This window comes from Ichthyophthirius multifiliis (assembly GCF_000220395.1).
Source record: "Ichthyophthirius multifiliis unplaced genomic scaffold scaff_1120509251358, whole genome shotgun sequence".
NCBI lineage: Eukaryota > Ciliophora > Oligohymenophorea > Hymenostomatida > Ichthyophthirius > Ichthyophthirius multifiliis.
The window spans coordinates 1-23,367 of record NW_004085951.1 but is presented as its reverse complement, the minus strand read 5'-3'; the positions used below and the strand labels follow the sequence as shown (position 1 = coordinate 23,367).

Below are 23,367 nucleotides of genomic sequence, written 5' to 3'. Positions count from 1 at the left end.
ATTAGTTAATCATTTTTTTATTTAAGGAATATTTTTATCTTATCTAGTAAGTTAAAAATTTGTATTAGGCCTACTAAAATTCACAGAGTAATTATATTTATCAATAGTTTATTAATTTAATGAAGTTATAAAAAACTTCCTTTAAGAAGTATCATTAATTTAAGAGGAATAATTTCTTGAAACAACATTACTTTTTTTAATTTCTTAATTATATAATGATTTATATTCATCTCTTTCTTTAATAATAGACTTAATATCAACTTCATTATTAATAAATTCGAATTCTTTAACTTTTTCTTTTAAATTTTTTTCTCTTTATATAGCTACTCTTTTTATGTTTTTTTTATAATAAAAAAATTTAAAATATTTTTTTTAAAAAATCTACTATAAAGAATCTTTTAAAATATTAGCAAGTTATTTTAATTAAGAAAAATCAGATTCTCCTTTAATTTAACTTAAATTAATTTAAGAATCGACATCAAGTTCAGTAATAATTTTTTTTTCTTTTATAATTAAATCGCTATGTATTGAATCTTATTTTTCTTTAATAAATTTTTGTTTAGTAAACATAATACTTTAAGCAGCACTTAATCTATTAATTAAAAAGAAAGCTTTTTCTTAATTTTATTCTGTACTTTAAGAAACTGTATTAGATTATTTTATTTCTAACTAAGGAACAAAACTAGATTTTTATTATTCAGATTATTCTTAAAATCCTCTTCCACCGCCAAATGTTACGTTTATATTACTTACTGAGTTTGCATCGATGTTTGCAAAGTCATTTATACCTTTAGATTATTATGATTTTAAATGTCTTTAATCTAATAATTTAAATAATCTATTTTATTTATTTTTGTTTTGTATTTTTATTTTTATACGATATAAATTCTTAACGGTTAGGCATATCAGGATTGTCTTTAACAGGTATTTTAAATGGTTTTTTACATCCACTGTATTATCCAATCTATATTTTATTATATATTTTATTATTTTAAAGTAATTACTTAAATTTTTGATAATATACGATTTTAAGTTTAAACAATATCATATAAATTAATAAATTCTTATTTAAGTTAAATTAAATATTATCTATTAAAATAATAAAAAAAAATTATGTTAAAAAATAAATAAATATATATATATATATAAATATAATATAAAATATAATATATAAACAAATGAAATAAAAAATATAAATAAATAAATTTATATTTATATTTATTAATTAATTTATTTTTATAATTACTTTTTTTATTAGCTATATAATTTTACTTATTCTTATAATTATTCCATTTCTAGATTTTAATTTTTGAGGATATATTCTTATTATTATTTAGTTACTTCTATTATTTTTTCGTACTATTTTTATATTTTTTTAAAATATGCATCAGATTAACTTTCTATTTAAATCAATGTTTATTATTTTACTATATTATAATTTTTAATAGGTAAATTTAATTTTTTTATATTGTCAGGTAGATTTTTAATCATATTTTATTTTTCTTCATTTAAAATTTATTATTTTTTATTCATTAATTCCAGTTCTTTTTCTCTTTCTTAAATATTTTTTCTTATTGACTCTATAGTTTTCATTTTGCTCATGTTTTATTAATCTTTTATTTTTCTTATCAATTCCATATATTCTATTATTTGACATGATTATTTTTCTTATTTTTTAAATTCTTCATCTCTATTTTCTTCTATACATTTTTTTAATCTTTCGATTTTATTTTCTAGTTCTTAGTTTATTTTTTAAAAATTTTCAATTTTTATGACAGCTTCTCTTTACATTTTAAATTATTGTAAGTCTTTTTGAGAAGATCTTGATAATAATTTATCTAAATCAACTTCTAAGCCTAATAGATTTTAAATTTAGGACATTTTTTAACTATGCTCTCTTTTTATATATTCGATTTTATCCATCAATTCTTATATTTAATCTCTTAATCCTTTAAGCATTTAATCATTTACATTATTTGTTGGTTCTTATTCAAATTAATTTTCATTTGAACAATTTGCAAAGTTATTTTAAATAATCCCACTTTAGTTTTTATTTTAAAATATTTTTATCTTTTCTACAAATTAAAGTGTAGATAAAGAATCTTCAAAAAATTATTCATCAGGATTTAAGGTAATTATTAATATAACATGAGATGATATTCCTAAGCAATTTTATATAATACGAGTTAATTTTGATTCTCGATAAGGAATTGATTTGTTTGATTTTGCAATTTATTGTAAACACTAAATGAATATATATATATATATATATATAAATATATAATAATTAATATAATATTTTTATATTTTTTATTTTATATTTTAATTTATTTTTTTATAATTTTTTTTTATTATAATTTAAACTTTAAAAATCGTATTAACTAATATTATTTTTTATTAATTGTACAAATTTATTTAATATTTTATAATTAAATATAAAAATATTCAATAAATAATTAATTAATATAATTTAATTTATCTATATAATATTTACTTTTCCTAAAGATGTTAATTATTAATTAATTAAAACTGCATCTTAAAATTTATGTCCTTCTGTTATGCTTTTAGCTATTTTTTAATTACCAGCTAGATCAACAAACTACATTAAAGAGCTCATAAACGGTATATTTTCATTCTCTTTATCTTTTTAAACAATATTTATAGTGAAAATCTTATTTTTAAAATATTACAAATTTTTTATATTATTTTTATGTTTTTAGTTTAAAAAAATAAAATATACTGTATGTGCTCTTTACCATAAACATGTATTTTTATTATCAATCTTTTCCCTTAACAAAAACTTTTTGAAATTTGTTTAAAATAAATATTATATTTTATTTAATTATTACTGCTTATTAAATAAATTCATATACATCACTAACTTTATTAATTTAATAATAATATAAATCTTTCACAACAATTTATCCATTAGTATTTTCATAAATAGTTAAATTTTCATTAAAATACATATCATTAACTAAAAAATTTAAAATATAAATAAATATATATATAAAAATGTATAAATTTAAAATATATTAATAGATATAATTATAAATAATAATATATAAATATAAATTACAAATATATATATATATATATATATATATAAATATTTATAATTTATTTTTTTCTTTTATATTTTAATTTTCTTTTAAAACTTAAATAAATATATTTATATCATTTAAATATTTTTTTTTTTATTGATATTATTTTTTTTAAAAAAATATATAAAAAAAAATAATTAAATTTGTATTATATTTTTTAATTTCTTATAAAATTATTCGTTTTTTCTAATAAACATATTTATATATCTTAATTACCTTAATTAATTTCTACATCTTATTAATTATAAATAACTGCTTTTCCCAAATCTCTAACTTAATCCAAAAAAATTTCAGCTATTGAACAACTAATAACAAATTCTCTAATATCTTCTAATTCTTAACTTTTTCTAAACAAATATTCAATTGTTCTAGGAATAAGTCCTCTTCTATCTTTTTTAACACCATTAAATATTGATGTAGATTTAATATAATATCTTTCATCTTCTCCATATAAAGTATATGTTTTACCACTATTTGTTTATCCATTTACTAAAATACAGCTATTATGACCTTCTATTGCCTAATTATAATTATTAAAAGAAAAAGAAATATATATATATAATAAAAAAATATAAATTATAAAAACAAATAAATAAATAAATAAAAAAAATTAATACAGAATTATTAATATAAATATTTAAATTTATAAAAAAATTAATAATTATTACAAAATATATATATATATATATATATATATATATATATATATATATATATATATATATGTATTTATTTACTTTTAAAATGCAAGGTTCACATGTATTGGCCCATACAGTTTATTGATTTACTGTTATATCATATGCTCCATTAAATTAAAAAGTTGTTTTGTCTTTATATTTTGATGAGTTGTCTTTTATTATTACAGTATTATCTTAGTTAATTTCAATAATTTTGTTTTGAATTTCTATTGGTTTTATACGAGCAAATACTTTAAAATTTACATTAGTTCCTATTCCTCTTTATTAACTCATTATTTTTTTAATTTGTTTATATTTTTTAATATTATTATTTATTAAAAATATTTTTTTTTTTTAAAATTTTTTCTTTAAAAAATAAATAAATAAATAAAATATAATAATTATAAATTATACTTTTTTTTCAAATAGTTATATAAAACTTATATATTAAAATAAAATTATTAAATTATAACATTAAGTATTATACTTAATAAATAAATGATATAAATATTTATTTAGTAATAGTTATATTTTTTTATAAATATGTATATATTAATAAAAAATAAAAAGAATAATATATATAATTTTAATATTATTTTCTAAAAATCAAATTAATATAAAAATATGTTAAAGTAATTAAAAATAAAAAAATATATAAAACAATTTTATATAAATAAAAAATAAATAATAAATAATTGTTTATAATAATTATTAAATATTTATAAAAAAATTAGATATTTAAATTTATATATATAAATATATATATATATAATATATTTATATATATATTTTATATATAAATATTATTTAATATTTAAATTTTTTTTATATGTAATTATATATTTTTTATATTCTTTTATTAAATAAGATATTCTTAATCTTTTTAAATTGTAAAAATATTTAAATTAAATGTAATTTAATTTTTAACCTTAATAAAATAAATACAAGAATTAATTTTTATATTTTAAAATAATCATTATTAAAATTTTATAATCTATTATAATTATATATTTATATTTATTTTATATCTTAAATTAAATAAAAGTTTAAATATATATATAAATTATTTTTATTTTATTTTTATATTATATTATATTATATTATATTATTTTATTTTATATTTTTATTAATTTTTTTTTTTTAATAACTAATATATATATTTTAATCTTTCGTAGATTTTTATTTTTATACAAAATTTTATTAAAATTGTATTATATAATTAAAAATTCCCATATTTAATAATAATAATTTAATAAAATAGACAAATATATAAAAATATTTAATAATAATTAAATAATAATTTTTTTTTATATTATTTTTATTATTAAAATTTTAGAAAATTTAATTTATTTTTCTAAATAAAAATATTACAAAAAATAATTTTGTTTTATATTTTTTATAAAATAATAAAAAATTTAATATTTTTGAATTTTTATAAAAGTAACAAAAATAAATTTTTTTAAATTTTTCGAAATAATAATAACAAATTATTATTTTTTATTTCTATAGCAAAAATAATAAATAAATAATTACAATAAAAAAAAAACATGTCATTGAAATTAAAGATACTTAATATAATACCTATATTTGCCCATGATCTAAGAAATTCCTTATAATAAATTTCCTCATTTATCGATTAAATCAAAACTGAACAATTCAATTTATCTTACATAGACACTATTTAAAACATCATCAATTAAATGAATATTCAAATCTCAAAAATACTCTTACAATTATAATAAGAAAACGAAAATAAAATCCAAATTTAATAAAGCCTAGATACTTAAAGCGTAGATTTTAACATTTATTTGGAAAATTTTTGGTAATAAAATTAGTGTTTAATAGATTAAAAGCCTTAAATAGACTACTAAATAGTAGTATAACAAAGTATGCCTAAAACAGTTTAAATTCCCAAACTAGAATTAACTTCAATTCTACAAAATTTACTTTCAAATGCTTCGAAATTTACGGACAAAGGTTTTGTAAAATTGATAGTAAGTTTCGAAGAAAATAAACCTGAAAATTTAGTTAATCTTTGTTCTATTACAAGTATTTTCGACTACATAAAGCATATTGATTTTAACGAAAATAAAATAGAAAGTACAGAAGAAGAATAAAATATGAGCTCGAAATCTACAAAAACATCAGATTATTCCGAAAACTTCACATCTAATAATTCGAACTTTTTTTTACATAATAGACCTAAAAATTTCACTAATCATACCTTATTTGATGTAAAAAATAACTAAAATACTATCTAATAAGAGATAATATATAAAAAAAAAAGATACTAAAGAAATAGAAGTTAATATTATAAAATATTCTCTAAAGAAAAAAACTTCGTACACCCTTTAATTAGAGACTATATATTTAATAAATAATATAAAAACAATAATGGGAACATTCAAGGCTTTTTAAAATTCGAAATGCTAGATACAGGTATTGGAATAGAAAGCGAAGAATAAAAAAATATCTTTCAGATATATAATTAAGGAAATAAATCTACTAAATAAAACTATGGGGGTTCCGGAGTAGGATTATATTCTTGCAAATAATAAATTAATTAAATGGGGGGTGAAGTTAAATTTTATTCCAAAAAAAATGTCGGGTCGGCTTTTGTATTTTATATACCATGTATCGGTTAATATAATTAATTATAATCAAAAGAAAGCAAAGAAATTATATCATCATCTAGAAGTAATAGTAGTTAAAGTTAACTTAAAAAATAAACAAATTATGTCATTAATAATTTATCAAAAGCAGATTCCTGTATTTTTGATAATGTAGGTTCTACCAAATTTAATAAAATAAAAAATATAGCTTTTATTGATGATAATTAATTTATTTTAAATTAATATTAATAAAACTTTAATAATAATAAATTTATAAATGCTATTTCATTCCTAGAACCTTTAAAAGCTATCGAATATATTAAATAATATCCGAATAAATTCGATATGGTCTTAGTAGATTACGAAATGCCTGATATTAATGGACTAGAAACATGCGAAAAAATAAAATAAATTAACCCTAATATTATTGTTATTTGTTAGTCTGGGTATAGTGGTAAAATTTTTAATTAAAAATGTATATAAAATGGCTTTAATGATGTTTTAGAAAAGCCTACATAAAAATAGTTATTAGTAGAAACTGTATATAAATATTTATAAATTAATGAAATTTAATGAATTTTTATTAATTTTCATTTTATTTTCCAGAAATATTATTCTAAAACTTTTTTATATTTTTTAGATTAATTATAATAAAAAAGTTAATAAAATTAAAAAATTTAAAAATATACTTTTGTAAAAATATATAAAATTCTTAAAATTATTTTATTTTATAATTAACTAAAAAATATGTATAAAAATTTAATATATTTATCATTCATATATTAAAAAAAAAAGAAAAAAAAAAAATATATTATAAGTAAATATAAATAAAAAAAATATTTCTTAATCAATAAAATATACATTTAAATATAATAATAAATTACAAAAAAATAAATATATAATTTTTTTTTAAAAATAAATAATAAAAATAATTAATTTAATTTTATATAATTATTTTTAATATATAGATTATAAAGTATTTAAATTATTATATAAAAATGATATATATTAATTACATATTAAATTATTATATTTTTTAAAAAAAATTGATAATTATGCAATTATTTAAAATTAAAGAAATATATAAATTATTTAAAAAAAAAAATTTAATATTTAAAAAAAAAAAAAAAAAATTATTGTTATTAGATTAAATATGTATTAAAAAAAAAAAAAAAATTAAATTAAAGTTATTATTATATAAGAAAAAGTTAATTATTATATATATAAAATAAATTAAAATTATAATAATAAAAAAAAAAATATTTATAAATATTTATTATATTTTTTAATTTATTATTCTATTTTTTTTTTATAAATATATTAATATATGTATAAATATAAATAATAATTATTTATTTATTTATTTATTTATTTATTTATTTATTTATTTATTTGTTTATTTATTTATTTGTTTATTTATTTATTTATAACAAACTTAATTTTTTTTTATTTATTTATAACAAACTTAATTTTTTTTTATTTAATTGTTTTTTTTTTATAATATCAATACAATTTTTTAACAAAATTAACTTTATTATTTTTTTTTTTTTCATTTCAGTAATTCACCATTATATCCTTTTTTTATATTTTATATTGCCTTATAATGGCAACCAATTATATATCTTTCTTTTATTTCTTTTATTGAGTTATATATATTTATTAATAATTCTTTTTTATTTTTTGTATCTTTTTTTTATACTTATTCTTAACAAGAATAAAAAATTTTTCAATATAATTAAGTGGTGATGAATATTCTGTGTTATATAATATGTTTTCTTATTTTTAAATATATTTTTTTATGTAGTTCTTACTATGGTGAACTTTTGCGTTATCTATGAAATATATTGTATGTTTTCCATATGTTTTATTTTCTAAAATTTTGCTTAAATTTAACATAAAATGGTAAAAATTTTCTTAATTTATCCCTCCTATTTGCTATACTAAAACTTCATTTATTGTTATTGCACATAAAAGAGAATAATTAGATTATTTTATTTGTTATTAATTTCCAACTCTTAAACCTTTTTTCCCCATGCATAATCATTTTTTAAATCAATATTAAAACTTGATTCGTCTATAAACACTGGGTATAATTATGGATGATTGTATATTTTTATTAATTCAATGCATGTATTTTTTCTTTTATTAATTATATTCTATGTTAATTCGATAGGTTTATATTTTAATGATTTTTTGTATGAATATTTAAGTTTTTTTTAATTATTTAATAAAATTAAGAGAAAAAAATTATTTTAACTTAATTCTATTATTTTTTTATTTATCTAAATTCAATATAAGATTAAAGTAAAGATTTATTTTTATCTTTATTATTTACCATTAAGTGTTCTATGACCTAAATATCTTCTTTCTTTGCTTTTTATTTTTTAGAATTTTAATTTTAAAAACAATTTAACTTTTGATTTTTATGTTTATGAACTAAATATTTCACTTAATTTTATTTTAGTCCATACTTTTTAATCAAATAATCGAAATCGTTTATACCATTTTCAATTTCTAACTAAACATATTTCTTTTTTATTTACTACAAATTAGGTTTTTAATATTTTTTTTTCTTTTTAGTCTAATAAAAAATTTGCAAAATATCATGTAATTTATTATATTCTTAATAAAAATCAAAATATTATCTTTATTAATAATACATTTAATAATTAAAACTATTATTTTTTGTTTAAACATTTTTATAATTTAATTTTTCCAATTTAAAATTCTATGTATTTTCTTCATTCGTATAAAATTATATACATAAATTAGTCGATATATTCTATTTAAATAATATTTAACTATTTTCCAAAAATCTTTTTTTGAAATTATTTCCATTTCTGGACTCGAAGATCTTATTTTTCTTTAATAATGTTTCTTTTTCATTTAATTTACTAAATTAATGTTATAAATATACTTTTATAAATGAAAAAATTAAATTTCCTTTAATATATTTTTTTTATTTAATTATATATAAATTTTATTTTTTCAATTAAAAGTCAACTTTCAGAAAAAAAAATTGTAAATTGAAAAATATATTAAATTTCAATTCGTTTTAAAATTATTTTTTTGGAAATTTACTTTATTTTTTGTTATTTTTAATTTTATTTCTAATTTAAATAATGATTTTTCTAAAAATAATTAAAATAAATTTTATTTCTAAATCCAATTTAAATGTCTTAATAAATTATATAAAATTAAATAAAGGAATAAGATTAAAAAGTATCAATAGAAATCTAAAACTAAACATACTTAAGTAAAAAACACCTTTTTGATACAATTAATCTAGTTTATAAGACACCTTCTTATTTCAGTACTTGTTGCGATATAAATTATTTAAAAAAATTAGAGAGATCAAATCCTGAAGTTTATTGTTTATGTAGACCTTAAAACGAAGTTCCTGAAAGCTAACTTAAATCATGTAAATTATCAATAGACGAATTACATGAGAAAGCTTGCTAGATACTAAAATAAAATAATAAGAAACCCCTTGGTTTTGAGCATGATAAAAAAGCTGATAAAACTTTTTATATACTTGTAATTCAATAAGAATGCTAAGATACATCTTTTTGTATTAAAAAAAATAAGATGAATAATTACAAATTTCTAGAACTGATAATCTAGAGTAAAAATATTTTTTTTTTTTATTTTTTATATATTTTTGTTGTAAAAAAAAAACAGATTTTAAAAATTAGCAGAAGAAAAGAAAAAGTACAGATACTATAAAGGTAAAGGAATAAGTAAAAAATCTTAATAAGAGTAAATTTAAGTGAAAAAAAGAAGATATGAACTTAAAATATAAAAAAAATAAAAGAAAGCAGAGAAAAAGGAAGAACTTGTTAAATTCTTTTTAACTAATCTTAAAAAAATCAATAAAAGTTAAAAAAGCTATAAAAGGAAGAGAATGAAAATAATTTAATGGACGAAGAAAAATAAGTTGTAAATTAGGATTTGATTGACGAAAATTAATTTGATTAAATTAAAAGTATATCAAACAAAAATTTTTAAGATCCTGAAATATTAAAATAAGCTAACGAATTGTAAATTTAAAATTAAATGATAAAATTAAAAAAAAAAAAGTTTTCTTAGTTAATATATAATTTTTATAATATTATTTTTTTAGATTCGAAAGAAAATAATTATTAAGGAAAAGTAACACCTTAGTTATTAGATTGTTTAATTAATTTGGCTATAAATCATAGAAATAAAATCCTCATAAAACAATATGATTGAGAGAAAAAAAAAGAAAAAAAAAATTATATTTATAAATAAAATAAAATAAAATCATGAAATACAACATATAATATAGAAAAAAAAAAAAAAAATACAATAAAAAAAAAAAAAAAAAAAAAGCAAATTATGTAATTAATTAAATATGTTTATTATATAAAAAATAATAAATTATATTTATGAAAATAATTAAATATTAATTATATAAAAAGATAAATAAAAATATAAAAATAATGAGAAAATAATTTATATTTATTGAGAAATAAAAAAAATAAATCAATTTTGAATTGAATTTAATAATTGTAAAATAAATGAAAATAATAAATAATAAATGTATAATTCTAAAAAATCAAATAAAAAAGCTGAAGTTTTGAAAACATAAAATTCACATAAATAAAAATAAAAAAATTTAGTTATATATTATATTATATTATATTATATTATATAATATTATTATTATTATTAAGAAATTGTTTTATTTATATAAATTAATATAAATATTTTTATATTATAATAGAATAGCTTTTTTTTATTTTTTTTGCAATTATTTTTAAAATTTATGCCTTTTATTTACTTTTTTAAAATGTATTTTTATATTTATTTTTTGTTAATTTTTTTAATATTTATTTTAAGAATTTTTTATTTAAATTTACATTTTAAAATAAACATTATATAACCCTTCTTCTCTAAAAAATATTATTTTTATTTTACTATATCCTATTATGCTACTTTCTTTTCCACAATTTTTTTATTTTATTAACAGTTTGTTGTTTATTTTAAATTTATCAGCATTCAAATTAACTTGTAGGTGTGAGAAACGGATACAACCACACGTTTATCATCCTTTTTGTTTTTCATACTATATGGCTTTATCTTGTATATATTCTAATATACTAGCTTAAATTAGCTTAGTTTTTTTGCATTATTTGCACTGCTATTAGTTAGTAGTTTTATTATAAAATAAATTAATTATAAATATATTTTTATTTATTTTTAATATAAAATATTTTTAATTTATAATTTTTATTTTTTTTAAAAATTTTTATTTTATTATCATAATTAAAATAATAATATTTTAAAATCTTGATAACTACATTTATATCAATTTTAGTTATTGAAAAAATAATTTATTCTAAAATAAAAAATTTATATAATTAATTATCTTTATATAAAGTTTTAATTTTTGAAATATATTTTTAAAAATTTATTTCTAATATTTAAAAATACAAATAGTTAAGATTAAAAAAATTATATTAATAAATTTTTCGGTTAAAAAAATTCAATAATTCCTTAAATAACATTAAAAAAATAAAATTTAACAACTTATTTATATAAAAAAATAATATTAATATTAATAAATATGAATTTTTTAATTTTATATTTATAAAAAATAAAAATATGAAAACAAATCATTTTCCAAGTTTAATATTTTTGTTTAATCCGCCCATACCTTAAGGACCTCCTCTTCTAATACCACCAGGTGGAGCCTTAGGTTATTCACTTTTTGGATTTTTAACAGTTTCATCAATGGATAAAATAGTGCAAGCTGCCTATTTTTTTATTTAAAAAAATAAGATAATAAAATATAAAAATTAAATAAAAATAATAATATATTTTTATATAAATAAATACTTCAGTTGCAGCTGAGAAAGCATTCTTTCTAACAATAATAGGTTCCCAGACGAAATTATTTAAATTGTTACCAGTTCCGTCTTAAGAATTAATATCTACACCAAAATATTTTCCGTTTTCATGATCACTAGCATGCTTTTATCTTAATTTGTTCAAGACCTAAATTGAATCCAACCCAGCATTATCTGCAATAGTTCTAGGTATAGTTTCCAAAGCCTTAGCAAATGAATTAATAACTAATTATAATTTTCCTTCAGTTTTTCTCGAATGTTGTCTTAAAATTCTAGAAATATCAAGTTCAATAGCTCCACCTCCTGGTACAATTTTGTTAGCTTTAATGCATCTCCTGACAATCATAATAGCATCATTAAGTGATCTTTCGGCTTCAGAAATGAATTACTCTGCACCTCCTCTAAGTACAATAGTAGAAGACTTCGAATGCGGACAATCTTTAAATAAATTATACCTTTCAGCACCTATTTAGACTTCTTCGAATTCGTTACAAGTACCCAAAGATTCTACTTATAATCCATTAACAGTTGTCTATATAATAGCCCCGGTTGATTTTTATACTCTCTTAATATCCTCTTATTCTACTCTTCCTGCGCAGAAAATATTTCTGTCTGCAAAATACTAAGTTGCCAAATCACCTATAGGGAGTTTTGAAAGGACTATATTGGCTCCTGATTCTACTATTTTTCTCAGTTTTTCATATATAAGTTCCCATTCGGCATCAACAATAGATTTATATTAGTCTGGGTTTTCTATTCTGATTTCGGCGTTCTCTTTTTCCGCTTTTAATTCCAATTCAATGTTAAGTAAACAAATTTTCGGGTTTTAGAATTTCTTAGGTTATTACTCAAAACCGGCATAAGAAAAAGTCTTTTTAAAAGCAACTCCCTTTACTAAAAAAGATTCAGTAATAGAACCTCCAGTAACCATTTTTATACCTATAAGGTCCTTATCAAGCAGATTAGTTTCTAACTATTGGACTGCATCGACAACTAGGGTGGCAAAAAAGTCTTTATAATGGGCCAATAATTTCGAGTTTAAGGCTGTCTTGGCACATTTTAATAACATATCGCGTTTTTCGCCTTCATTCTTGGAGTCAATTGAGTAAGCGGTCTCTTCGAGGTGTTCAAGGGCAAGTTTTAAGGCTTATTTGTAACCCTTGACGACTATTTAAGGATGCATTCCTTCTTCTATGAATTATTTGGATTCTTTCAAAAGCTCACCTGCGAGTAAGCAAACTGAAGTTGTGCCATCACCAACTTCATCATCTTAAGATTTCGCTATTTCAACTAAGATTTTAGCAGCAGGATGTACTATATCTAATAAAGATAAGATTGTGGCACCATCATTTGAAATTGTAGCCCCTCTGTTGCCTTGGATTAATTTATCCATACCTCTAGGACCTATAATTTTATATTTATTTTTTATTTTTTATTTTTATTACCTAAAGTTGTTTTGACGATTTCAACTATCGATTAGACAGCGTTTATATTTGATATTATTTATCCTTTGCCTTAAGATGAATCAGTTCCGTCTTTTAAAAGAAGAATTGTAGGTTGCTTGTTTTTTATTTTAATATTTTTTATATTTAATATATATTTATTTTTACGAGAAGATAACTCATTTTTTAGTTTTATTTTTTTTTCTTTATAAATATTTATTATTTAGTAAATAACTTTTATATGATATTTATTTTATATATATTTTTATTTATAAATGATATTTTTTTTTTAATTTTTTTAAATAATTTTAAAAAAATATAAAATTTATTTTTATAATATATATATATATATATTAAAATTTATTTAAATATTAATTAAAAAAGTTAAAATCTTTTAATTTATTGAATTTAAAATTATTGATTTTTTATTTTTATTTAATTTAATTATTATTATTTTAATTAAAAAAATAATCTTTATTTTAGTAATAAATAAAAAAAAATTAACCCATTATTATATACATTTATATAAAAGATTAGCCATATAATTTCCAAAAAAAGACGCAAAAAAAAAAAAGCATCGATTCTCCAATTAAATTGGAAAATCGCAATTACAACTAATACTAATTATATAAAAACATTTAATTACTTACAAAATTACAATTATTATTATTATTTTATATATAATAAACAGTTTTTGACTATGTCTTATCAAATACATCACATTAATTGAGTGTCTTTGAAATATTATCTTTAATTTTTCCATCTACTGGTTCAAAAAAGACCATATACTATTAACAAATATCTTATAAAGATCCACTTTTGCCTTACATTTATTAAATAATATAAATAATTTTTTACTTATATGAAGAATTATTATCAATATTAATAATTGGTTAAACATCATTTTTTAGACCGAAAACTCCTTTTTATTTATTAAAATTAGCACTCAAAATTTAACTCGCGCTTTTTTTCCAATTATCAATTTTAAGATCAGGGAAGAACTTTTCTTCCATTTTTTCGAAAATGGCATTTTTTGTAGCTTTAAAATTAGGCATTTCTAATAGAACTTATTTGAGCATTTTTTCCATTGAAAGTCCTCCTTATAAATTTTATTTAGTGTTTAAATCTTATTATTATTATTAAACATTAAGTGTATTATTTTTACTATTATCTTAGTTTTAGAAAGATGAAATTAAATTATTTTTACTAACATTTATTGGTATATCAGTGTTATTTTTTTTTATTTTTTGAATTTTAGATTATAATGAACTGACTGATCTTCCTAAAATCTTAGCTAATTCTTCTATACGGTTTTAAGGTATTGTTTTTGGATAGTATTATCGCCAAAGATTTAGAATTTTTTCTATATCTTGTTAGTTCCATTGTTTTCTTTATTGCTTTTCTATTTAAAAAGGCATTTCTTGAAATATTTATTAATTTATTATTTGTATTTAGTCGCATTTTAACTTTTTATTTTCATTTTCTATATATTATAAAGGTATTATTGACTCTTCTTAGATTAATTTTAAAGGTGTTAGTATTTATTCAGATAATTTATTCTATTATTATTATTATTATTATTATTATTATTATTATTATTATTATAATTTTTTATTATTGTCTTTCTATTTTTGTATTATCTTTTTCTTGATTTTTTATTAAATTTAAACAAAAAGAATCATCACATTTTTTTATAAAATTTAAAAGCTATTCTGCTATACTTATCCCAAATTTACATGAAAAAGATAAAAAAGTACGACCATCCAATCTTTTTTAATCCATTAATAATTTCAATCTTTATAAAAATCTACTATAATTTTCTTTAAATATCTTCTCGAAATAAAAACTTTATTTATCAATGTTCCTTTCTTCTACAAAAGCATAATTTTATACTCTTTGTAAAAGATAATCTTCTCCTTTTGCTAATTCTGGATAATCATTTGGGTCTTGCTTATCAAGAAAATCATCTATAGCGAAACTTAATTTATCCATAAAGGTTGTTGTTTTTCCAAAACTTCCTTTATAATGGCGTTTTTAGTTGTTTTAGACTTTTTAAAAATAAAATATAACAAATAATTAATTAATTACATTTATATATTTTATTTTTATTTTTTTCCTGAAAATAGTTTTAATATAAAAAAATAATCATGTTTATTTTTTATTTTATTTTTTAATTAAAAAATAATTTTTTTACTTTATTTTTATTCGCTGTTTTCTTCAAAAATTTTCCCCAAAAAAAAACTTGGATCATCAGAAAAATTTTAACAAGGATTATTTTTTTCTTAATCTAATTTAAAAAAACAATTTACTCCTTAAAGTATCTTATTATTTTAATAAAACTCATTCAGTTTTTGATTAGACTAAGGTTCGTCCATTAAATTAGCAAGTAAATTATAATTATTTTACTAAGGTTCTGATTTTAAATAAGGAGGTTAATATTAAAAACTTTATTGTTATTATTATTATTAATTTTAATTTTCTTATTATAGATTTATTTCTTATTCCATCTATTCATATTATTTTTACAATTAATAATTTAAACTTAGATTTTCAATTTGTTAAAAGGAATTTATCTCTCTTTCAAAAAAATAAAAATCGTCTTAATTTTAATTATTATTTGATTTATCCATTTATAAATATATATAAAATTTTAATATATATATTTAATGAATTAACTAAAAAAAAAATAGAGTCTTTTTTTTTAAATTAAATAATATAATATACATATAAAAGCATTTAAAAAAAAATATAAAAATTTTTGCATTATAATGAGTTATTTTTTTATATTTATAAAAAAAAAGATATAATAATTAAATATATATAAATATATATATATATATTTATATATATATATATTTATATTATAATATATATATTAATTAACTATGTATACATAATAATTTCTTTTAATTTTATACTAAATATTATAAATTTTATAAAAAAATGAAATAATTTTTATTTAAAAATGAAATAAAAATATATAATTATTACTAATTCTTAAAAATATTTTAAAACATATTATTTATATAATTATTTAAAATGAATAAAAATTTTATTTTTAAAATTTAATATAAATCATATTTTTTTGAAATTAAATATTATCTTAATATTTTATGAATATAAATATTAATTTTAAATTTAATATAATTGTTATTAATTAATTAGATTTATATATTTTATACAAATTTTTAGTTTAATTTTATATAATTTTATCAAAATATAAAAATTTGTTACATACTTTATTTTAATTTTACATTTATTTAGAATATAAATTAAGATGTATATTTTCAATCATAATAATTAATTTAATCTTAATATTTTTCTCTAATTTAAAAGTTTGATATATGTTTTTAAAGTTGTTTTTATTATTTACTAATGTAAATAAGCATTTTAAATTATTAAAAAATATATTAATATATTTTAAATCTAAGTATATATCTAATTTTTAGTTTTAAATTATTTATAAAAATTTCTGTTAATAATTATATTTAAAAATTTATAGTTTATTAAATATCTTTTAGAATATATTTGTATTATTAATTATAAATTTTATGTTTTAATATAAAAATCATTATTAGTTTATATAAATATATTATTTATATATTGTTTAATTTTTTTTAATAATTGAAACTTAATATTTTTTTTTTTATAAATATTTTTTTATTAGATTTTAAAATTTTTATTAAATTATATAATTATTTAAAATATGGCCTAAAATATTTCATATAACGGTGAAAAAAAGGATAAAAAAAGATAGAACCTTACCACAAGCAGTAAAAATGAAAATTAATTAATAAATTAATAAAAAAATATAATAGAAAAAGAATTATAAGAAAGTGTTGAAAAAGCGAAAGCATTATTAATTGATACTTAAATATAAGTAAAAAATATATATATAATATTTGAAAAAAGAAATTTATAAATAAAAATAAAGGAAGCAATAGAAGAAGTAAATAGGGCTATAATGGAATTAAAAGAAGTTGATAATAATTTTTTTTTCAATTTATAAATATTTATTTAAAAAAAAATATTAAAAAATAGGATTTAGGAGGAGAAAGCTCAGTTTTATTATTGCCTGGATACTTTATATTAGCAGAATCATATATAGGCATTAAAATTTATACATATATATCTAAATAAAAATAATTTTTGAAATAAATATATTTTAATAGCTGAAAAATAGTTAAAAAAAGCTGAAGATTTCCTAATTGCTGCTTATTGGAATTTTTCTAAATATAATAAAAAACTAGAAAAAAGAGATGATAATTAAGGATAAGATGATAATAAAAAAGACATTGAATTAATTGATGAAGAGTATAAAATATGAACTATAAAATTTAATTTATTAATATAATTAAAATATAAAAAAATAAAGAGAAGCATTATCTTACAGAGGTACTTTACACAAAACATTTTCAAAACTATTTTTAGCTTAAAAAGATTATAATAAAGCTTTAGATGAATTAAAGAATGGAGTATATATATCATTATAATATAAAATATAAAAAAAAAATGTAAATTAATAGATTTATATGGATTGTATGAAATATGGTCCTGAAGATTATAGAACTAGTATTAATTATTTTTAAATGGGTAACATTTTCTTATAAAAAAAGTCTATACCAGAAGCTGAAGCATTTTACGGAAAAGTATTATATTTTTGGAATAAAAATAAAATATATATAAAAAAATATAAAAATAATTACTTATATTTGTAAATAATTCTAAAAAATAAATACATTTGATTAATGTAATAATATATATATGTAAAAAATATATATATAAATATATAAATAAAAATAAAATAAAAATATAAATATAAAAAAAAAATATATTAGTATATATATGTTTATATATATATATATAAACATTAACATTTTAAATAATAAAATTTTTTAAATATATAATTAATAATATAATTGTATATTTATAGATATTGTATATAAATATATATATATATATTTATTTATATCTCTATATATATTTATTTATATTTATTTAATATATTTACATTTTTTTCTATTTTTTTCTTTTTTTATTATATATATTTAAATATATATTTTCATATATATATATATATATATATTTTTGAAAAGACTTCAGAGATTTGGTATAAATATTTTAAAATTTTTTTTAAATAAAATAATGATTAAAATGACGATGATAATACAGGTTATAAATTTATTTATATATAATATTAATAATTTATGACTTTAATAAAGATAATATGGTTGTAAAAGAAGCTTGTGATATTCTTTAAACAATTTAAAGTTTTTTATTTTATTTAATGTTAAGTAATTATATTAAATATATATTTTTTTTATCAGTGCATTTCGAAGAAATGTATTAAGAAGAAGATAGAAAAAAAGTATTTATTCCATTAATTGATACTTATAGAGCATTAGCTCTTATTTTTAAATATGCTAATGATGATGAAAGATATAGAAAACATATTTAAATGGCTTTAGAGGAATGTACTAGATGGGAAGGAGAAAAAAAAACATAAAAAAAACAAGAAAAGCTTAGAAAAAATTTAGAAGAATAAATTGAATATTAAGATTGAAAAAAAATTTAAAAAAAATAATAACTAATATCTAATAAAAAAATAAAATAAAAATTATTAAATAAAAAAAGATAAATAAAAAAAAAATTATAAATAAAAAATATATATATATAAAATAATTATATATAATTATTATTCAATTTTTTATATATATAAATATAAATATAAATATTTAATATTTAATATTTAATATTTAATATTTAATATTTAATATTTAATATTTAATATTTAATATTTAATATTTTATTATTTAATATATATATTTTTTTTTTATATTTTGTCTTAAATTAATAAAAAATCTATATAATTATTTTATAAAAAATTCTTTTAAAATAAATTGTTTTTTTAGTAAAAATATAAAATTTTCAACTTTCCAATTAACTCTTTAAATTTTCAATTTTTTATATTTTTTATAAGAATAGTTTTAATTCTATTACACTTTTCATATGTTATTTATCAATTTAATTTAAAATATCTCTATAATTTTTTAGTACAAATTATCTATATTTATTTTCTAATTCACTATTTCTTTTCAATTATTTAAGATTATTTTCAGCATCAATATTATTTTCAATATTTTATTTATTTTCATTTACTTTTTCAACATATTTTGTTAATTCTTTCATATTTTACGAAAATATTATTAATTCTTAAGGATGATTAGGTAAATTTTCAGCTAGTAAATCTTACAAAACTTAATTTTTTTTTCTTCATCAACTTTAAGTTTAAAAATTAATCTTATAATAAATTAATCTTAATAAATATCGTGTTAAATCCACAATTTAAATAACTTTAGAAGCTCATTTTATAAATTATCATTATCGGAAATTTACTCTAAAGAATAAGCTATAGAATCATAAACCTTTTCAACAAAAAATCTTGATAAACTTCTATGTAATAATTCATGTAAAACAAAATAAAGGCAAAGTTAACGTGTATCATTATTTTTACTTACAAGAAAATTATTAAGCCATTCTTTTATCAAAGTATCTGCTTTTTCCTCAGTTGTAAATTCTAAAAGTTATTACGAAGCGTCTTTTATTGAAGTTAATTTCATGTCTATTTTATTTAAAATTTGAGTTATGTTGTTTTTTTCAATTTCCATTTTTTATTTTATTATTTTCAGATATTTTTTATTATTTTATTTATTTATATTCTTAAATATAATTATTTATTTTGTATATTTATAAAATCTTTATATATTTATATAATTATTTATTATAAATATAGATATTTATTTATTAATAAAGTTATTAACATATATATGGAATATTTAAAATATATATTTTCTATATAAAAATATTAATATTTATCATATTTTTTAAAAATATAAAATTTCTTTATATATTGATTTTATAATTAATTTTTTTTAAAAAAATATACATATTAACAATTTTTTAATTATTAATTTTTAAAAATTAATAAAAATTTAAAAAAAGAAAAATATTATCTATTAAAAAAAAAAGAAAGTAATTTATATTCAAATTTATTATTAATTTTTGACTTTATTTTAAATGAATTCTTTAATAGAAGCCCTTTAACCATTTTTTTATGAATTAACAATTGAATTAATTTAATTTCTTTAATTTTCATTTAATTATTAAAAAGCCTTATTTCCATGAATTTAAAAAAGTATTTTGCAAATTTATATTGACAAGTTTTTTATTACTGCCCTTTTTCCGTTTATATTTTTAACAAGAGTATCTAACAAAAACAAATAACCATTTTCATTTATATTTTAAATTTACATTTATTTATTATTAATTATTTAAAACAAAGAATTACATGCAATTTCACTTATAAATGGATTTTTATCAAAGCAAAATTTACAAAAAATTATTAAATTAAACTCACATAGAGCATCTTCGTTATTTTCTATTTACTAAAGAGCATTTTTTGCCTCTTATTTTATAAATTATTTATCACAAATGGCCTTTAGCAAAATTTTTTGGTAAATAAATGATAGATTATGTTAATCAAAGATAGTTAATTTATTTATTTAAAACATTTCCGTTAATAAAATTAATGTGTTTTTGCTTAAATTAGACCTAGCTGAATCTATTAGAAGGATTATTTGTTAATATATAAAAGGAAGTACTTTCAGACAAAAAAACTGGCTTTAAAATTTATTTAAAACCCTTAATTCGTCTAATACTTCAAATTGTTTTTTCCAGTTTTATTAATTTACTATTTATTCGATTAGAAGGTCTTTATTAAATTCACCATCTTATTAGTAATATTGATTTAAAGATTTCTCATTTAAATTTTAGAATTTTTAATATTCTAATTCTTATTGAATTTAATTTTCTTATATAATATGTTCTGTTTCCATTTTTATTTTTTTTTATTTTTTTTATTATATATTTATATATATATATTGATATTTTATAAAAAAAAATTTTAAAAAAAAATCAGTGTAATATAACTTATCCTTTTTTTATTTATTTCTTTGTAAAAAAGGTATATTTTGTTTTTATTTTATAAATAAAATAAAAAAAAGTTTATTTTCAAAATAAAAAAAAATCTTAATATATATATATATATATATTCATATTTAAATTTGAACAAAATATATAAATAAATAAATATATTAAAACATAATTAATAAATATAAACATATTAAAAATAAATAAAAAAATATTAATTTATTAATTATATATGTATATGTATATTTAAATTTTCAATTTTAAATCTTATTAAATTTAACTAAGCTTTTATTAACAATTTTTTATACTTCATCTAAATTATTTATTTAATATTTTTATTTTATATTATTTAAAACTCCTGTTTTTTTAGAATTATTGATAAATCCAACTAGCATAAATTCTCCTAGTTCTTAAAAATCAATAAATTTGAGTTAAAACTAAATAATATCTCCTACTTCTAAGACACAATTAGTCTTACTTACTACCCATTCACTACTTTCTTCATCTACTTTTAATATTTTTTGAGAAATATCGTCTTGGTATATAAGAACACTAAAAAGGTCTAAGAATTGCAAACTTATATGAGTAGTGAACATTTATAATACTTTCCCTATTAAAAAATCATTTTGGGATAATTTCAAATATTTCAATCTATATGAACAAGAAATAAATAATACAGGAGACTCATCATGTATTTAGGCTTTATCAGATTCTCTTTTAACACTTTTTATTTGCAAAATTAAACCGTTTATCTTTTGGTCGTATTTGAATAGCTTTTTTGAAACGAAATTTTTTAAAGAGTTTTTTAAATCACGCAAATCGTTTGGATATAAAGGAATTTTTTCTTCAATTTTTTTTTTTGAATTTATATTTGGGGTTGCTATTGTTCGATTTCCATGTTTTTATATTTATATTCTTTTTTTTTTATTTTTTTATTAATTATTAAATTTATCTTAGGTTAAAAATTATTTATTAATGTATTTTTTTTTAAAATAAAATATTTATTTATATATATTATTTATAATTATTATAATTATTTATATTTTTTATATTTAAATTCATATTTTTATTGGTAATTAAAATCATTTAATATATTTGATGTTTCTTTTAATATATATTAATACATTAATAATAGGTATTTTTTTTAATATTTTATATCATTTATCTTTAATATTATTTTATATGTTTTTTTGGTCTATCTTATATAAAATTAATATGTAATAATATATTTAATATTTTGTAAATAAATATATAATATTAATTATAAGAATAGTTTATTTAAATATTTTTTATTAGTTATTTTAAAAAATTCAATTATAAAATAAATTCATTATTCATTCATTTTTTTCTTGTATTTTTTTAACAAAATTTTATTTTTAAAAAATAAATTTGAATAATAATAAAAAACAAAATGTCAATAAGTAATATATTAAAAAAGACTAAAATATATTATTTAAATAAAATAAATAAAATTGTTTTTACCTTTATATATAGATTTTGTTTATTATATATATATTAAATAATGTTTTTTTACTTAAATTATTTATTAATTTGAAAAAAATAATATACATAGTTATTTTTATATCTTTTAAATTATTAATTCTAATAATAGAAATTTTTTAACTATTATAATTGCATTATAAGATTATCTAATTATATAATAATATACT

At 15.5% G+C, this 23,367-nt stretch overlaps 5 protein-coding genes across 5 annotated transcripts, besides 69 other annotated features; 2 read left to right on the top strand and 3 right to left on the bottom strand. All coding sequences in view use genetic code 6, as the record gives it.

Annotated features, from left to right (window-relative positions):
- Positions 1-80: 80 nt before the first annotated feature.
- On the bottom strand, positions 81-4,075 carry IMG5_188680 (kinesin motor domain protein; the record flags this gene model as incomplete). Its single annotated transcript, XM_004027094.1, has 8 exons — positions 81-454; positions 789-838; positions 952-1,089; positions 1,247-2,244; positions 2,495-2,739; positions 2,879-2,977; positions 3,321-3,624; positions 3,842-4,075. The coding sequence occupies 8 exons, from the start codon at positions 4,073-4,075 to the stop codon at positions 81-83; spliced, it is 2,442 nt and encodes an 813-aa protein (XP_004027143.1).
- Positions 966-990: a microsatellite.
- Positions 1,096-1,196: a microsatellite.
- Positions 1,118-1,206: a microsatellite.
- Positions 1,123-1,206: a microsatellite.
- Positions 1,124-1,175: a microsatellite.
- Positions 1,128-1,175: a microsatellite.
- Positions 1,211-1,257: a microsatellite.
- Positions 2,253-2,283: a microsatellite.
- Positions 2,296-2,353: a microsatellite.
- Positions 2,300-2,345: a microsatellite.
- Positions 2,990-3,113: a microsatellite.
- Positions 2,990-3,119: a microsatellite.
- Positions 3,082-3,118: a microsatellite.
- Positions 3,664-3,720: a microsatellite.
- Positions 3,668-3,720: a microsatellite.
- Positions 3,776-3,829: a microsatellite.
- A 27-nt stretch (positions 4,076-4,102) lies between the features above and the next one.
- Positions 4,103-4,141: a microsatellite.
- A 147-nt stretch (positions 4,142-4,288) lies between these two features.
- Positions 4,289-4,335: a microsatellite.
- Positions 4,336-4,526: 191 nt separating this feature from the next.
- Positions 4,527-4,585: a microsatellite.
- Positions 4,539-4,579: a microsatellite.
- A 258-nt stretch (positions 4,586-4,843) lies between the features above and the next one.
- Positions 4,844-4,910: a microsatellite.
- Positions 4,845-4,924: a microsatellite.
- Positions 4,846-4,909: a microsatellite.
- Positions 4,849-4,900: a microsatellite.
- Positions 4,849-4,903: a microsatellite.
- Positions 4,882-4,926: a microsatellite.
- A 226-nt stretch (positions 4,927-5,152) lies between these two features.
- Positions 5,153-5,250: a microsatellite.
- Positions 5,175-5,250: a microsatellite.
- Positions 5,251-7,741: 2,491 nt separating this feature from the next.
- Positions 7,742-7,821: a microsatellite.
- Positions 7,800-7,876: a microsatellite.
- A 2,068-nt stretch (positions 7,877-9,944) lies between these two features.
- On the top strand, positions 9,945-10,626 carry IMG5_188670 (hypothetical protein; the record flags this gene model as incomplete). The annotated part of the gene is made up of 3 exons (XM_004027093.1): positions 9,945-10,018; positions 10,075-10,133; positions 10,517-10,626. The coding sequence occupies 3 exons, from the start codon at positions 9,945-9,947 to the stop codon at positions 10,624-10,626; spliced, it is 243 nt and encodes an 80-aa protein (XP_004027142.1).
- A 69-nt stretch (positions 10,627-10,695) lies between these two features.
- Positions 10,696-10,740: a microsatellite.
- Positions 10,703-10,745: a microsatellite.
- Positions 10,746-10,750: 5 nt separating this feature from the next.
- Positions 10,751-10,822: a microsatellite.
- Positions 10,823-11,039: 217 nt separating this feature from the next.
- Positions 11,040-11,088: a microsatellite.
- A 500-nt stretch (positions 11,089-11,588) lies between these two features.
- Positions 11,589-11,641: a microsatellite.
- Positions 11,631-11,675: a microsatellite.
- A 214-nt stretch (positions 11,676-11,889) lies between these two features.
- IMG5_188660 (hypothetical protein) lies at positions 11,890-13,922 on the bottom strand. Its single transcript, XM_004027092.1, has 4 exons — positions 13,877-13,922; positions 13,712-13,826; positions 12,256-13,670; positions 11,890-12,173 (listed from the first exon to the last, which is right to left on the bottom strand). Exons 1-4 carry the CDS (start codon positions 13,889-13,891, stop codon positions 12,033-12,035), a joined length of 1,686 nt encoding a protein of 561 aa, XP_004027141.1. The 5' UTR covers positions 13,892-13,922; the 3' UTR covers positions 11,890-12,032.
- Positions 13,831-13,873: a microsatellite.
- Positions 13,923-13,943: 21 nt separating the features above from the next.
- Positions 13,944-13,997: a microsatellite.
- Positions 13,998-15,268: 1,271 nt separating this feature from the next.
- Positions 15,269-15,327: a microsatellite.
- A 1,195-nt stretch (positions 15,328-16,522) lies between these two features.
- Positions 16,523-16,584: a microsatellite.
- A 50-nt stretch (positions 16,585-16,634) lies between these two features.
- Positions 16,635-16,683: a microsatellite.
- A 731-nt stretch (positions 16,684-17,414) lies between these two features.
- IMG5_188650 (zinc mynd domain protein 12) lies at positions 17,415-19,271 on the top strand (the record flags this gene model as incomplete). The annotated part of the gene is made up of 9 exons (XM_004027091.1): positions 17,415-17,481; positions 17,527-17,588; positions 17,643-17,687; positions 17,750-17,816; positions 17,881-18,022; positions 18,084-18,357; positions 18,805-18,880; positions 18,931-18,978; positions 19,036-19,271. 9 exons carry the CDS (start codon positions 17,415-17,417, stop codon positions 19,269-19,271), a joined length of 1,017 nt encoding a protein of 338 aa, XP_004027140.1.
- Positions 18,457-18,500: a microsatellite.
- Positions 18,465-18,527: a microsatellite.
- Positions 18,478-18,540: a microsatellite.
- Positions 18,479-18,554: a microsatellite.
- Positions 18,480-18,531: a microsatellite.
- Positions 18,490-18,543: a microsatellite.
- Positions 18,631-18,796: a microsatellite.
- Positions 18,655-18,718: a microsatellite.
- Positions 18,656-18,733: a microsatellite.
- Positions 18,748-18,794: a microsatellite.
- Positions 18,748-18,797: a microsatellite.
- A 33-nt stretch (positions 19,272-19,304) lies between the features above and the next one.
- Positions 19,305-19,400: a microsatellite.
- Positions 19,312-19,372: a microsatellite.
- Positions 19,321-19,400: a microsatellite.
- A 38-nt stretch (positions 19,401-19,438) lies between these two features.
- Positions 19,439-19,528: a microsatellite.
- Positions 19,439-19,548: a microsatellite.
- A 103-nt stretch (positions 19,549-19,651) lies between these two features.
- Positions 19,652-20,339, bottom strand: IMG5_188640 (hypothetical protein; the record flags this gene model as incomplete). Its single annotated transcript, XM_004027090.1, has 1 exon — positions 19,652-20,339. A coding segment is annotated over one exon (444 nt), but the record flags the coding sequence as incomplete, so codon positions are not given.
- Positions 19,997-20,034: a microsatellite.
- A 93-nt stretch (positions 20,340-20,432) lies between the features above and the next one.
- Positions 20,433-20,515: a microsatellite.
- A 1,138-nt stretch (positions 20,516-21,653) lies between these two features.
- Positions 21,654-21,682: a microsatellite.
- A 155-nt stretch (positions 21,683-21,837) lies between these two features.
- Positions 21,838-21,923: a microsatellite.
- Positions 21,865-21,899: a microsatellite.
- Positions 21,875-21,915: a microsatellite.
- Positions 21,924-22,014: 91 nt separating the features above from the next.
- Positions 22,015-22,049: a microsatellite.
- A 645-nt stretch (positions 22,050-22,694) lies between these two features.
- Positions 22,695-22,749: a microsatellite.
- Positions 22,696-22,748: a microsatellite.
- Positions 22,696-22,750: a microsatellite.
- Positions 22,706-22,749: a microsatellite.
- A 324-nt stretch (positions 22,751-23,074) lies between the features above and the next one.
- Positions 23,075-23,124: a microsatellite.
- Between the last annotated feature and the right edge of the window lie 243 nt (positions 23,125-23,367).